This window comes from Choristoneura fumiferana, chromosome 22 (genome assembly GCF_025370935.1).
Source record: "Choristoneura fumiferana chromosome 22, NRCan_CFum_1, whole genome shotgun sequence".
In the NCBI taxonomy this organism is placed as follows: domain Eukaryota; kingdom Metazoa; phylum Arthropoda; class Insecta; order Lepidoptera; family Tortricidae; genus Choristoneura; species Choristoneura fumiferana.
The window spans coordinates 9,661,584-9,677,822 of record NC_133493.1 but is presented as its reverse complement, the minus strand read 5'-3'; the positions used below and the strand labels follow the sequence as shown (position 1 = coordinate 9,677,822).

Below are 16,239 nucleotides of genomic sequence, written 5' to 3'. Positions count from 1 at the left end.
CAAACATGTCACGAAGAACGGGGAGCGTTTGGGTCGGTGCAGCCTGAGCAACAACTGTTAATTATTCAATTAGTATAATTTTCTAGTTAGCTTTCTAGTTAATTTGCTAGCTGTGATATTCAAATAAGATTATCCCCACACCTGTCGACGTGGAATCAGCATTAGCCGATCAAACAGCGCTTTATGTCCACGCATTAAGAGCAAAAAAGACATTGATCGGCTGAGCCGACGCAATACGGCGTGTGTAGACGTAGAAAACGTCTATTTAGATCTTAATGTATACAAGTTGTTAATTATAAGTGAAAACTTCAGACACCCAAAAATATTTTTTAATTTTATGTTAGTTGATTGCATTTATTTTAAAAGATATTCATGTGTTTTGTTAAGTCAGTAATTCTACTTCATTTCTAACTCTGCACTCATAATATGTATTTGTCAGTTGCGCTTTGAAATTTTTAGAAGAAAATCACACATTGACAGCAAAACGGCCAGTATTAAAATATCGAAATAGTATGCAACCTCGCTAAAATATTTAATTGGCGCCTGTTGCACTCTTAACTTTTAGACTGTGTTTAGACTGGACACAATAAAAAGGGGTTTTAAAAACACAAACACAACCTGATTTAGAACATGGTGTAATCGAATCTATTCTCGATTCTGAGCAAACTACTTTCCTGTTTTCAGTTATTTAATTATTTAACACCTTGTATATGTACCATCAGCCAAATATGTGGTCTACCACCCTTAGGTTGATAATCATTTGCATGTCATAAAACAATAATGTTAATGGACGTGTCTGTCAACTTGAAAGTTCGACTTTAGCGGCATATTCATTTGATAGGAACTTGTTTAAAAATTGATAGACCACTTATTTCGCTGTTCTATAAATAAATACTTACTGCATTACAAAATAACACTTTGAGAGACGTGAGCGGCAAGTCTTCGACCAGCACGTTTTCTATCGCCTCCTCAATTTTCTTCTTAGGCAGTGAAATCTAAAACAAATATGATTTTACTAAAGAAAAACGGCCAGGTGCGTGCAGAACTCGCGCACCGAGGTACAAATTGTAGGTATCAATTGTATTTTATGTTACACTGTTTCTGAATCAATAAACACTTTTCATTTTAATTTCATTTTCATTGGATATTGAAGACATTGAACCTTCTAATGTAATTACGACCCAGCGTGCTAATTTAAGGTACTTATCCTGGCAGCTCAGAATTTTGGATTACGTTCTTATTATACGAATATTAGAATGATGTATACATTTACTTCGGCCGAAACTAGTACAATTTGTCGTCCTAAAAATAGAACGTATTTTACAGGGTTTATACGACTAATTGACACTTGGAGTGCCGTCGTATTCAGATTGCGATCCGATTTTTCCCAATGGAGATACATTAAGCACTTTGTATGTTACTGGAATGTAGTCAAGTTATAAAGTTACTGTGGTACAGTCAACTCACAAGGTTAACAGCGACGTCAAGCCCGTTAGGGTACCCGCAAGCGACGCGCCGCCAGTCCACGGAATGAAGGGCTGGCTTCTTGTTGCACACGATGACGCTGAGCTGAGAGAACGCGCTCAGGTGCGACAGGGTCTCGAGGGTTTCGGTGGTTATGTGCTCGTAGTCGACAATTATATGCTGGAAAAGGGACAGGTTACAAAAATACCAATCAAGCGGAAAGGGGGTTGCGTTTTAACCAGAGATGTGCGAGGAATCTGTTTTTTATAAACCAATAGAAACGCTTAATACCTATCCTCGCACAGCAGATCTCTGCTGGAAACGGCTGAGCAGAGGGTCAATATTCGGACGTTTGTACCGCCGTCATTGTTCTCAACACTTTTTTATCAGATTTCTTAAGAAATAGGTACAACAAACATCAACATCCGACACATTGATGAATGTTAACACATTTTGATGTTTATTGTACCTATTATTTCTTTAGAAATCTGATAAAAAAAAGTGTTGAGAACAATGACGGCGGTACAAGCGCCCGAATATTCACCCCAGAGCGAGGCGAGGTAAATCAAGCATTTTTATTGGTTAATGAAAAACACATTCCTTGCAACACATCCTCGCACATCCCTGGTGGAAACGGAGCCTTCATGACCCCGTAAAGGGCTGGTTAAATCAATTAAGCAGAGCCGTTATTTCCTAACAGCAAAATTTCCATTCGTGTTTTTACTCATACGTTTTTCCCGCTTAAGTTACTGAAGCTTGTTTTCACTTTGGCGATTTTTCATTGGTATTCGAACCCTATATCAGTTGAACTAAGCATCAAACTAAGCAAGAATGTCCTCCTGAGTCCTGAATTTTTTAACAAACTTAGCGTTTAAGACCTAGGTCTACGTCTAGACGTTGGTGACCTGCTTTGTTATTTTGGAACACCACCATCCCAGCCTATATACGTCCCACTGCTGGGCACAGGCCTCCTCTCAGAACAAGAGGGCTTGGGGCATAGTTCCCACGCGGGCCCAGTGCGGTTTGGGAACTTCACACGCACCATTGAATTGCTTCGCAGGTTTGTGCAGGTTTCCTCACGATGTTTTCCTTCATCGCAAAGCTCGTGGTAAATATCAAATGTAATTACGCACATGAATTTCGAAAAACTCAGAGGTGCGAGCCGGGGGTTTGAACCCACGACCCTCTGCTTGAGAGGCGATAGGTCAAACCACTAGGCCACCACGGCTTCCTAGGCCACCACGGCTTCACGGTTATTTTGGACATTATTTCAAAATTCTTAGAATTCTTTATTTAATGAACAATTTGTACTTTATAAAGTACATTCGGCCGTTATTCTTAGTGTTTATTAGTCCTTTATAAAGTAAGCGAGGACTTTGCAAAATATAATACAGGTACCCTATAGTGAAGCTTTACTGTTAAATAATCTATGCTATATCTGATTGTAAGTCATGACAGCTTACCAGGGTTGACAATATTTTTCCCTTTAATAATAATTTATTATATTTTTTACCTGTAAACTAGAAAACATCATGGCCTCGGCGTTATGTCGAGAAAGCACTGCGTCGGCTACTGAGGGAGAATCGAAGCGGAGCCCGCGTGAGTAATACTCGACGTTGTCGTGCTGGAAGTAAAGTAGGAAATTGAATGACTGGCCAATTATTATTTTTTATTCGTCTCACGAGCATGTGGGTCTCCTGATGGTAAGAGATCACCACCACCCATAAACATCTGCAACACCAAGGGTATTGCAGATGCGTTGCCAATCTAGAGGCCTAAGATGGGATACCTCAAGTGCCAGTAATTTCACCGGCTGTCTTACTCTCCACGCCGAAACACAAAGTGCAAGCACTGCTGCTTCACGGCAGGATGCGAGCAAGACGGTGGTAGCAATCCGGGCGGACCTTGCATAAGGTCCATTACCTGCAAATTGTGTGATTTTAGTAGAAATCTACTTAAATCACACAATGTAATTGTAAAATTAGATTATTTGACATCACGGAAGAATAAAAACAAGTGGAAGTGCTATGTAGGTGCAGCGTGCGTGCCGCAAGTAAGCGGAGGTACGTTTACTCGATGCCAGTCGTGTTCAACATTGCGTAGAGTATGATCACGTTTAGTAGTGTCGCGACATTCCTTGTTTTACAGTAATTATGTCGTATTGCTCAATTCTGGAATGTAAAATGGATAGCAGGAAAAAAACTTACTAATGGAGGATTACCTACGTCATCAAGTAAGCGTACCGCCCCGCTTACTTGTGGCACGCACCGCTGCACCTACATAGCACTTCCACTTGTTTTTATTCTTCCGTGTTTGACATCATTAATCAAAAACTATAAAACTGCTATAATAAACATAAAAAATGAAACATAACAAAAAACTAATTTTGAAATCTAAATCTCATCTGAATCTATGTTACCGGCTTTGGTGTCAAAGAGCTACCAAAATAGTTGAATATCGAATATCGAAAAGTTTGTATAAAAGTTTTCCAATAATTGCATGGAGAAAGTTCGTGTCACAACGGAACTTTTTCCAACCAGTCGTTCTGTATGCTTAACTGCGATTTAATTTTGTCCAAATTTTAGGTCTCCACCCAAACACACAAACTCACACTCACTCGTACGCAAGCACACTGATCACATAAACTTTTGCATGTAATCGGATATATTTGTGTGTCAAAAATACAAATTGAGACATGGATGCATAGAAAAACCAGAAAAAGAGACCAGCACTGGGAATCGAACCCAGGTCCTCAGCAATCCGTGCTGCGTGCTATAACCCCTACACCACTGCTGGACAGGAATCTAGACACGAATTTTTCCTGTGCATACATATCTCATCATCAGATATGTATGCATAGGAATGATGGTATGGATGATGGTATTTTCGATATGGTTTCACGGGATACCCGTAAAAGTAACAAATTTAGAGTTGAAATAAAAAACCGGCCAAGAGCGTGTCGGACACACCCGAAATAGGGTTCCGTAGCCATTACGAAAAAATTAAGTAATATTTTTCTAAGGATTTCGTATTTTAAACGGAATCTTCCAAGTCTAGGTATATTTTATACCTTAGGCTGCTATTTACTCATAAACTACTAATAATTCTTAAGCATACTTGGCCGTTATAGTTTTCCTTAAAAGTTTGATATACTTACTACCATCCTGAATTTTTTCAAATTTTTCCATCCACCGGTTTAGATTTTAGAGGGGGGGGACGCTCGATTTTAATGAAAATTTGCACTTTAAAGTTGAATATTTCGCAAATAGATCACTAGATCGAAAAATCGTCTTAGCAAACCCCTAATGGTTCTGAAAGACCTATCCAAGGATACCCCACACTATAGGGTTGGATGAGAAAAAAAAAACACCCCCACTTTACGTCTATGGGAGGTACAATAAATTTTTTTTTTTAATTTTTTATTGTACCATTTTGTCGGCATAGTTTACCTATATATCCATGCAAAGTCTTTCTTTCTAGCACTGATAGTCCCTGAGCAAAGCCGCGGACGGACAGACATTCCATTCCAAAAAAAGCAATTAATATTTTGTGTGATTAAAGGGGGACGTGCAATCGAAGATCTTAACTGACAGACAATTAAAGACTGAACTAAAAAACCAAGGTAAACCAAATGACTCCGTAATAGAGCACACTGGTATTTACTCACTATGTATTTGTCCTTTTTCTTTTCATGCACGGTGTCCATTTCACAGTTCATCACGGCAAACTTGCGTATGCTGTGTGAATGTCGGAACACCAGGCTTTCTGTGATAATTCTGAAAAAAAAAAACAATAACATGACTGCTCTATCGTAGTTTCGTGTTTTGTTTTAGTTTTTGGACCTTTTTTCTTTTCAAAAATATAGATTTTCCTCACAAATAACTGGTGAATAAGCAGCCTTAGCATCTTAAGGGGATTTATCTTCATCAGTCTATACAGATACAGCATGTAATGGTGATTTTCCACCGGCGAGGCGAGAAGAGACGAGGCGAGAAGAGACGAGGCGAGACGAGAATTGAAATTTGTATGCATTCTCGCGCGCCCGCCGCGAGCCGCCGCGGGCACCGCCATACAATTTTCAATTCTCGTCTCGCTTCGTCTCGTCTCGCCTCGCCGGTGGAAAACCACCTTAATTGTGAAGCGCTATTGCAATAAATTTTAAGTTTAAAGAAAGTTATCACGTATAGTTGTACTTATCATTGCGTGGTAATTTATTTTAAAAGAAAAAAGTCTGTCATTTTTTACTAAAACATATCAAAGTACGCTTATATTAATTATAGCCTTTACTGACTACCCATAAAGTTGGTGAATATAACAAAAATACATGCAGTATATTAACTTACCTGTCTAATTTAACGTTGGCATGAGCGGTTCCCTGTATGCATCCTGGACCAATGAACGTAATTTCTAGTAGCCTCAGTGTGTCAAAAAACCTGCAATTACAAAAACATGAATAAGTACAGTCAAGTGCAAAAATAAGTATCTATTCGAACCACTCAAAAATATGTTGCCTTATTGCGTCGGAATAAGAGTCTGTGGTAGGTACTTATTTTTGAGACTTTGAATAAGTTCATATTTTTACACTTGACTGTACAGTGCTGGTTATTTAAGCTTTATCCAAATTTTTGGTCGATATCCATTTTGCAGGTATTATTAAAAGAAATGATGGTCAGGATTATATTTATATGAAAACTAAAAACAATACTGATGCTAAATCTAGTGTGATTCAACGTAGATTGATAATGTAATGTTTGACCAAGCGACCAAAAAGCAAAAGCTCGAATAATTGCCGTATTACGCGACGTCGCCATTTTCGGGACAACTTTTACAATGTGAAATAAGGTCTATAACCTTGCGCGACAGCCGCAACACGCTTCTGCGCGCTGTTGTTGATCGCTGGGACTCGCCAGTGCTGGGCCGGTGGATCGGGCTCCATGCCCATAAATAATTATATTTGTGTTCTGTTTATTCATTGTTTACCACTAACACTAGTTTTAAGTTTGCACAAACTATACTAACAATAATATGGATCCTTGGTCTGAAATAAATTTATTATTATTATTATTATTATATTATAACAATGTGGTGAATAATATCGAAAACAAACTGAAATATAGATGCACAGAACAACCAGAAAAATAAGACCAACGCTGGGAATCGAACCCAGGTCCTTGGCATTCCGTGCCGCGTGCTATACCGCTATACCAAAAAGCGGTACCCCAAAAGAGGACCTGGGTTCGATTCCCAGCGCTGGTCTTATTTTTCTGTGTTTTTTTTATTATTATTTTTTTTATTCGACTGGATGGCAAACGAGCAAGTGGGTCTCCTGATGGTAAGGGATCACCACCGCCCATAAACATATGCAACACCAGGGGTATTGCAGACGCGTTGCCAACCTACACGCCTAAGATGGGATACCTCACGTGCCAGTAATTTCACCGGCTGTCTTACTCTCCACGCCGAAACACAACAGTGCAAGCACTGCTGCTTCACGGCAGGATTAGCGAGCAAGATGGTTGTAGCAATCCGGGCGGACCTTGCACAAGGTCCTACCACCTGCAAACCTGTGCACCTGTTTTTTGTGCATCTATATTTCAGTTTGTATTATCGATATGGGTTTTACGGGATGACCGTAAAAGTAACAAAAATTTGGAATCGAAGTAAAAAATACAAAAAGATTCCCAAAACCAATCTTAGTGGTGAATAATGTTTTGTCATCGAATTTTGTCGTAAAATTTCGTATTTATCTTGCTTCCTCAACTAGTTTACTGAAGTTTGAAGCTGCAAAAGAAAAGCTGAGAAAGCAAGAGAAATATGAACTTGTCCGGCAAAATACGATCGAAAAAGATTAAATAAATAAATAAATATACACCGTGTCCTTCAGGGGGTACTACGAAATTCTTAGTTCGTCTAAATAATGCCCTCTCACACTCCAGTTAAATACGTGAGCAGGACGGCACGATAAAAAAACTCTCAAAAATTCTTAAAAAAAACTTCATAGTATATTCGTAAAGTCAGCATAAGGCCAGAACAAGCAAGCCGCTGTCAACCGAAGCAACTGGAGGTCTACGGGGGAGACCTATGTCCAACAGTCGACGTCCCACGGCTGAGATGATGATGATGATGGCCAGAATGGCCGACATTGGCCAACACATCTAGAGAGACACACATAACTTTCATAATTGCTTTTTCTTTCGATTAGTATCATAAATTTGAATTTTGGCTCTAAAAACACATTCTTGCATATTTATTTGCACGCTAATGCAAATTTATGTACATTAATAAGCGACATATTTGTGTACAAACAATTGCAAGCATATAAAGAAGGATATTAACATTTGTAGCTATTTCTTTGATCAAGGAATTCATTACTAGGGAAAAATTTAATAAATACATCGAATTAAATAAGCAATGGAGGCAATTACCAGAGTATCCCTACGTTTAAGAACTACCTGTTCAACGCATAAAAATAATTTTACTATAAATTTAATATGAAAAAAACATTTAGACTACACCATCAGTACAGGACACCTAATGCGATAGTTTACTATTTATAATAATACATTGATCGGTTTATGTATGTGCTAACTTCTAATAAAAAAAATGTCATAGCATATAACTCGATTAAAAAAACCCTCCAATCTTATCGCAAAAGATAAAATAATAATGTAAAACACACTTCCTCTTTCAGATGAAGTCGCGTGTTGTGCAACAAAAATAAGCGAGTCCAATTGTCCATAACAACGAGGTATTGATTAAACTATATGCCATCCACGAAGACCGTGATTTTGTCGAAATTAGCCATTAATGACATTGTAATAAGAACCACGGCAAGCGTCATCGTGAATGACTCTACCTTTAGTTACACAATGCTAAAGCATTCACGCCATCATGCGCTTTATCCTTCTCAGAACTTTCTATATACCTATCTAGACAAAAAAAGAACACATAATAGAGAGGGAATACATATGAAGATTTTTTTTAATTCAAGAAGATTATCTAAATAAATAAAAATGAATCGTAAAATGTGATGCTAAGCGCAAAACTCGGGAACGGCTAAACCGATTTAGAGAAAATTTTACAACGGGGGCGAAACCGCGGGCAACAGCTAGTTTTGCGATAAAAATATATGAAAAATAACCAATGCTGAATATCACATCTCAAAATCACAGTGCGAGTAAAGATTTTTCAAAAACTGTAAACAATCGAAATTCAATAAGATAATTTTTCTATTGTTTGGCAGGTAGATGATCTGCACACCTATCTCCTCCTTAAGTTGGTCTTACTACTTACGGGGTACCCTGTATATAAATTATAATTGGTAAAGTACATTCGTCTATAGTTGAACTTAAATTTTTACGTTATTCCACGGGAGTTACTGTTATTCTTGCGCAGACGAAGTCGCAGGGAAAACTTAGGACTACTTAGGAGTAAATAAGCAGCAGTGTGAATACTAATATAGGTAATCCCACCAGAGTTGAGGTGACGCACACAAGAACATATTGTCATGTAATGACACACCGGGATTTTGACATTCACTTATCATTCATTTAATTCATCCTCCTTTTATGCAACCAGTTCTTCATGTAGCTATGTGTGTAATCATCCGCTTCAACTCTTGTCGTACTACCTCCTATATTACAAATGTGAAAGTAATCCTGTCTGTCAGTCAGTCCGTATGTATGTCTGTTACTCTTGACGCTAAATCCGCCGAATTATGGTATGAAGATGAGACCCTGGCTGGGAAGGACATAAATGAAATGAAATGAAATATTTTTTATTCACAATAACCATATGGTTAGATTAGTTGTTTGATTATTATACGTAGTATATTGCTTCCCATGACATGTTCAGCCAAGTTAGGCATGTGAAATAGGATAGTTATTTCCCGGAAAATTTAAAATTTCCGCGAAATAGCGATAAACGATTTTTTTTTTGCAGACGGAGTCGCAGGCAAAAGCCGACGGTTTAAATGATTGTAGCACTTTCAATCACTAACAAACACACCGAAATATATTCCATTGAAGTAGGTATTGCGTAAGTAATATACATTATATGCGCGAGAGTATTTTGTTCACTCCACTTTCTCGTTGTGTCTTACGTAGCCCATTTTAGGTTGTTTTATGTATTTATGTAAAATTATACTGCAGTCACATTTAATTTTATGGAATACTTAACCTAGGTCTTAAAAAAAGTGTCACTAATTCCTACGAAAATATTAGAGGCTTTTATTTAATTTGTCATGCATGATGTTCTTTATGTAACTTTTGTACCTATAATGTTAGTCACTAAGTTAGTCATAATACAAGATTGACCAAATCTTTTGAAAAACTTTTTTTTTTGTTTTCTTTCGAACGACGAAACTTACAGACGTTGGCACAAAGACGTTTGTTAGAAAAAGCGTTTTACTGTGTTAATCATTAACATGAGTTGAATGTAATTTTAATTAAATTATGTTTATTTTCGTCATTTTTATTTTTATTCTTTTTCATGGTAATTTTGTATACGAGTATTAGATAGTTAAGACGATGCGTAGCATAAAATTGCTTTGTTCCAAAGTAAAGAAAAACTAACTATAGTAAAAAAATTGTGATAATATAAATGGAAAATCACTAATATGCACTCTCTTTTACCTGTTTCATACAAAAAAAAACTTACTGCGGCATAACTCGGTGCATAAAGTTGTTCAGTTCCGCTTGACTGCACTCTGCAACGGAGATGTGTAGCGCCTGGACATGCTTCTTGAAGATGCGAGCGAGAAAGAAGCTCTTGTCGTAATGTTTCGCATACAGTTTTAGGGTATGTCTGTGGGAGAAAAACATTTAAGTTTACATTAATAAATAATATCAATAACACACACGGTATTCATGTTGAGTGTTATGTCTACTCGTGACCAAAGCTTCTTCAAGACTGTTAACCCGTTAATCTTAAAATAACGAAGTTAACATTTCGTTTAACGGATTGACTATGTTAACTTATTTTACGTATGTGTCGTTTTTGTTACATACTTATGTTCTCAGCATCCTTAAAATTCTCACAAAGCGTTTTCGCTCGACCTTTATTAAGGAGCGCTAAGGAGTGACATACTCTGCCGGCTTATGTTTCCTCATCGCTACAATCTACCCGTATTCAAATCTAGGGTGAATTGGCATTAATTGGGCTTACCATTAGGCGTGATTGTGGTCAAACTCAAGCCATGTGTAAAAAAAAACTTTAATAAACTGTTAAAAAAGAGACTCGTTAACTTCCAAGTGATAAAGTGTTTTTAATGAGAAATTAAGATTCTATAAACCAAGCTTCCGTTAACTTTTCTCAAGAACGTTTATCGTTAACCCAATCCCACTTATAAATGCGAAAGTCTGTAAGTCTGTTTGTTTGTTGCTTCATCACGTGTAAACCGCTGAACCGATTTGGATGAAATTCGGTATACAGATAGTTTGAGTCCCGGAGATGGACATAGGATAGTTCTTATCCCGTAAAACTAAGGACGAACTCTGGTTGAGTTCGAAACGTGTCAGCGTAGTATGGTTGGTGATAGTTGGGTTTATGAGATACGTGTGAGGAGCAGAACATACATTTGTTGCATAGACATAGCTACTGTAAGATTGCAGGTGAGCAAAGTAATTGTTTATAGTTCATTAAACATACTTCTCTTTCTTTCTTTATCCGAAAGAAGTCCTACCTTCGTCCCTCGTACATCAGCAAGCTATTCCTCCAGTGCCGGCTGACAGATGTGGCAGCAAGGGCATCCTCAAGGCTGAGATGCTCCAAGACGCAGCCCAGTGGGAGAAGCGGCAGGCTACCCCAGCCTAAAGACATCTAAAAGGAATGGCAACAATTAGTAATTAAATTACATATCAACCAAAAAAATCTATTGGCCAGCCTTAGTCGAAGTCAATTATGGCTAAACATGTGAATCTGCAGCATTGTCAGTTACTTAGATACTTTAACACGTTTAAACCCTTGTATGCTATGACGCGTATCCCTGCCAGTTCATGAACTGCGTAAGCACGGATATGTTCCAAATACTAAATTCTATTCTATTCTAAATACTAAAATACGAAGCGGGCAACCTTTACTAACGTAAAGTTGCCGCACTGAGGTGTCAAATTCTGAAACGGCTCCCGCATTCGAGGGGTTAACCACCATGTTTAGAGCAAATACATGAATGATTATGATTAAGGGAAAGCTACAGTTCAATTCAAATTTAGGAAAGGGAAGGCTTTACATTCAATAGACATTGTGATCTACTTACTGATATTAATCAAATATTGTGGTATTTACTGATTGTTTACTCAAGCACATTAACACATCAATATTTATGAAGTAAACATTTTTACACCATAATCTTTCAGTATGAATCATATTGACAGGTATATATTATATTGGACGGTTGAAAGGAGAAATTGAGTAAGCTAATTTTTTTTAAGATAATGAGTCTATATATGTTTGGAATCTGTAAATCTTTGTCTCAAAATTTTCACAAAAATGTTGCTTAGTCAATTTCTACTTTCAACCACTGAATTATGTGTAGCCTTTGTCAAACCATAGGTACCACATATTACTATATTCCTGTTGATTAAATAATGTGATCATAAAAAAACACTAAAAATTACACTAATACCTTCCAGTAAATATTTTATAGGCAAGAACAAGAATTATCTAATCTTACCAAGAGGTCAAAAAAAAGTAGTAATAAATGTTTAAGTACATAATTTTGTACTTCTGTCTTAAATAAGTACCTATTGTAAGAAAAATAGTAGTCCTTATACAGGTAGGCACTATTTACAGGAAGCTGAGTAGACAGATAACTATTGATCTCCTTTTGCTGTTTGTTTCTTAAAATAGACCTTGAAGGACACAGTGAAAAGTGGACAAACAACTGTTATTTTAAATTAATATCCAATTCAATGATAATAATGTCTACTATCAAAGAAAAAATAATACAGTACAAATACATACGCTACACTTTTTCAATTATAATTAAAATCCTAAGTAGTTTCTACAATTACAGCCATTTTGTCCTTCAATATAATTTTCTCAGGTAAATTACTAAAGAACCCATAAATAATGACATTAAACATGCATAATGGCTCGCTCATATAACTCGTGCGTAACTTGTGCGTAACTAACAAACCAATATAAAAAACGCGAACTCTAACAGCTCAGCTGGCGGATAAGGTGTGACGACATGAAAACAGCTGTTTAGCAAAATATGCCAATTATTTCTCACAACAAAGGACGAAACTGCGCAAAAAAACACCTTACGCACAAAGAACACACTTACAAACTTAATGTAAGGGGTAAATTTACAGATATACAACACACAAATTAATATTAACGAGAGAAATTGCGACGAATTATTCGAGAACAAGAAAAGGTCAATAAAGGTACCTTGATTGTGAATGTTGTTTTGTTCTTTCGGGTGCTAGTTACGCCACTGAGGGATATCTGATATAAACACTATTTGTTGTAGAAAGTTAGAACACTTTACTTATTATTTAACCGTCCATTGTCACTTTTCTCTTTATCGCGCAACGCAAAATAACGACCAAACTCGAACTCAAATGTTACCAAATGCCTGCCTGCCTGCCTGCCTGCAGGGCTACTACGAAATTCGTAAGCCGAAGAACGTATGGTACCGTCCCTCTCACTCTCGTATTAAATTATGTAAGCTTCGGCGGGACGGTACAACACGAACTTCGATTTTAAAATTTCGTAATAGCCCTGCTGCTGCCTTGGACATTGAATCGTTTTTCGGGGCATTTAATCAAAGTAACGCATGCAAGTATTTTGTCGGTGACCTACTTATTACGGGAAAGTAAACCCTTGAGGTACCTATTCACATTGAAAAACCAAAGACTAAAATACTTAAAGAAATACTGATACTCCAATAAAATCTGCGAAAGAATGCCTATTCAATGAATTAAGTTCTAAACTTAATGTGACGTACAGAAGGAGCCCGCTTGTACTTATAAAAAACTAAAAAACACCTCTGAATGAATGAATGAAAGAAGCGTTCAAAAACCTTTTTTTGTTTCAAAACTAAACATCTCTCTCATATCTGTATTCTATCAGTTTTCTCTTCATCTTGAGTTTTCTTATATTACAATTTTCATACCTTTAGAATCTAAAATGAAAGTTTAGATGACTTAAAGTTTAGATGAATGATGGATGATGAATTTTAACCACGAATAATTTAATCGATTTCCAACTAAACAAGTAAGAATTTGGATGGGATGATGTTCCTGCTGTTTTTTTTTGTTTTCTTCATAATGAAAAGGTACCGAAGCATGTTTTTGAACCAAAATGACAGTAAAATAATGTTGCCCATTAAGAAAAGAAATAACCTAACCAACAAAAAGTTGGAAAAAACCCCGACTTTGTCACTTCAAAGTGCAATATCTCAAAAACGGCTGAACCGATTTTGATAAAACATGACTAAGAACCATCGCTAGAAAACCTGCTGTCAAGTAAAAAAAACCACATTCAAACAGGCAGAAACACACACACACACGCACACACACACACACACACACACACACACACACACACACACACACACACACACACACACACACACACACACACGCACGCACGCACACACACACACACACATAGCAGTCAACCTTATAACACCCCTCTTTTTGCGTTGGGGGTTAAAAAACAGAATCAAAAGTCAAGGCGATAACTTGTATGTGTAAAAATTTGTATTGTAAAGAAAATAACATGAAAATAATAGTACAAAAATATAATTCAATTTGTCGTTGTTACTGCTTGATTGTTTGTTTTGTGCAGCAACACCGGAATGAAAATAATGGCGGCCAAAAATCAATTTTGAATGTGACATGACAGCCGAGGTCGAGGTTGCGGGGTTTTGTCGCAAAACAAAGCTAATAAATTATTTACGTAGTAAATAAAGCATATAACGTTCTCAGTGTCGAGATATTAAAGTGGGATGTTAATTTAATCTGTTTTTAATTCAGTGTGTATTATTTATCAACGTTGAGTAGTCAATAGTGCATTTTCTATCTTAATCGATGATGTAAGAAATTGAAGGTCTCATAAGTGCGTACTTTGTTTTATTGTTTTGGGTGACTTGTGTGGGTTTTCGCGATGGAGGGTGAAGATGGGGGGATGGGGAGCCCGGGAGACGATTACGAGAGCAGTTCACATTCGACACCACAGGAACACAAGTCGTTTGCTGAATTCGCCAAAGATAAGTTGGATAGCGGTAAGTGAAATCAGTTGTAAGTAGGTAAATAATGCCAGTATGCGAACACATTGCTAATTACTAGTCCAGAATCCAGAGAGAAAACAGTTTGGAACACTTCATTAAACATTTTTTTAAACAACAAGCAAACTTTTTATTTGACTTCCTGGAGTTTACTAAGCTTGTTATGACTAGAGATCGGATTATATGCAACATAAAAAGCTTGAAAAACAAGATATAAGCTTTTTTTTCTAGTAAGTAGATGATAACAATTAGAAACTTCCAAATTTGCAGTACTAAATCAATCAACTCTAAACATTTTTATAAGTGGATAAGATAGAGGTAATTGAGCAGTATTTGAATTTTGGTGTTATGTTAGCTATTTTGCTTCAGGCAGTGAATCATTAACTATTCTTCACAGAAATATTGTAAATACTTATAGTGAAAAAAAATATTGTGTAAGACTGTTTGTTTCTAAATAAATAAATAAAAAATATACATCATCACAAGATTTTAGGTAAAATTTGCAAGTACCGAAGTTAATAGGCAAAATATACAAATTTGCATTTGCAAATATGCAATTGCATAATAATCAGGTCTGTATTTATGACAGTCAATGCAACCAGTCATGATGTTATCTACTGCCGAATTTAACTTAGTTATACAAAAACATTATCAATTCGTTTAGCAGAAGTTTATAACAACTTTAAGTAATGTGAACAAATCATTGTCTGTACCAGCGGGCAGGGAGCTTCGCCGCCGGCTTCCGATGGCTGGTCAGCTTGGGGCTCACCTAATGCACCCACGCCGTCTGCTGCTCCACTCCACTCCGACCCAGCACACCGATGTTGTACTTATATTCCCAAAAGGTAAGAGATGCTTTGCATACACATGGAACTTCCCACACACCATCATATGTGTATAACTAATTTTTAATAATGGTTTCTGCCAATTTCTAGCATATGGTACTTTAAAGAAAATGACCCAAAGAGTAATCGGTCACCAGACAGGCTAACTCGTAATTGCTGACAGAAATATAACTAGGTCAGATTGAATTGTTTTTATATTGTATTTTTTTCTCATAAATGTTATAGGGTTGTATTTAACTGGTACTGTGTCAAGAAAAATCTACTTGAAAGCTCATCATGTTAGTAACATCCTTGTTTATTATTAAGTTTCTGCATTTTTAAATGATCTGCACTCAAAGTCATGTAAATTTGTAAGAAGTTATGTCTATTTACTTACATGGCATTTGTTATGTTTTTTGTAATGGAGCATAATTGGAATTTAAATGAAATACTTGAAAGATTTATTGTTATTTGTTATTGCAAATTTTAATTTCTTTAAGTTTACTTGATCATTCAAGTACTAAAATAATAGATCTGAATTGTAAACTTTATTTTTCGTGGCTTAAGTGCACCTGTGTGACTATGCCAGCCTCATTGAAAGACTCGATGGCCACATTCATCAAACACTTCTATTGCGATGTCCAGATTATCTGGCTGCAAAGGAGTGCTTGATGAACCTGTAAATTCTTACTGCATCTTCCAATACCGGACAAC

General features: G+C 36.7%; 2 protein-coding genes across 2 annotated transcripts in view; one reads left to right on the top strand and one right to left on the bottom strand.

Annotated features, from left to right (window-relative positions):
* Positions 1-899: 899 nt before the first annotated feature.
* Positions 900-13,058, bottom strand: LOC141440310 (uncharacterized; the record flags this gene model as incomplete). Its single annotated transcript, XM_074104792.1, is given in 8 exon segments — positions 900-995; positions 1,468-1,644; positions 2,978-3,088; positions 5,132-5,240; positions 5,808-5,897; positions 10,123-10,269; positions 11,147-11,283; positions 12,859-13,058. Coding segments are annotated over 7 exon segments (867 nt in total), but the record flags the coding sequence as incomplete, so codon positions are not given.
* Positions 13,059-14,318: 1,260 nt separating this feature from the next.
* The window catches only part of LOC141440550 (anoctamin-10-like), a 45,607-nt gene continuing 43,686 nt past the window's right edge, over positions 14,319-16,239 (top strand). The window contains exons 1-2 of the mRNA XM_074105095.1: positions 14,319-14,698; positions 15,418-15,546. Of these exons, the coding sequence (XP_073961196.1) occupies positions 14,581-14,698; positions 15,418-15,546 (247 nt within the window). The 5' untranslated portion in view covers positions 14,319-14,580. The remainder of the gene's footprint in view (positions 14,699-15,417; positions 15,547-16,239) is intronic.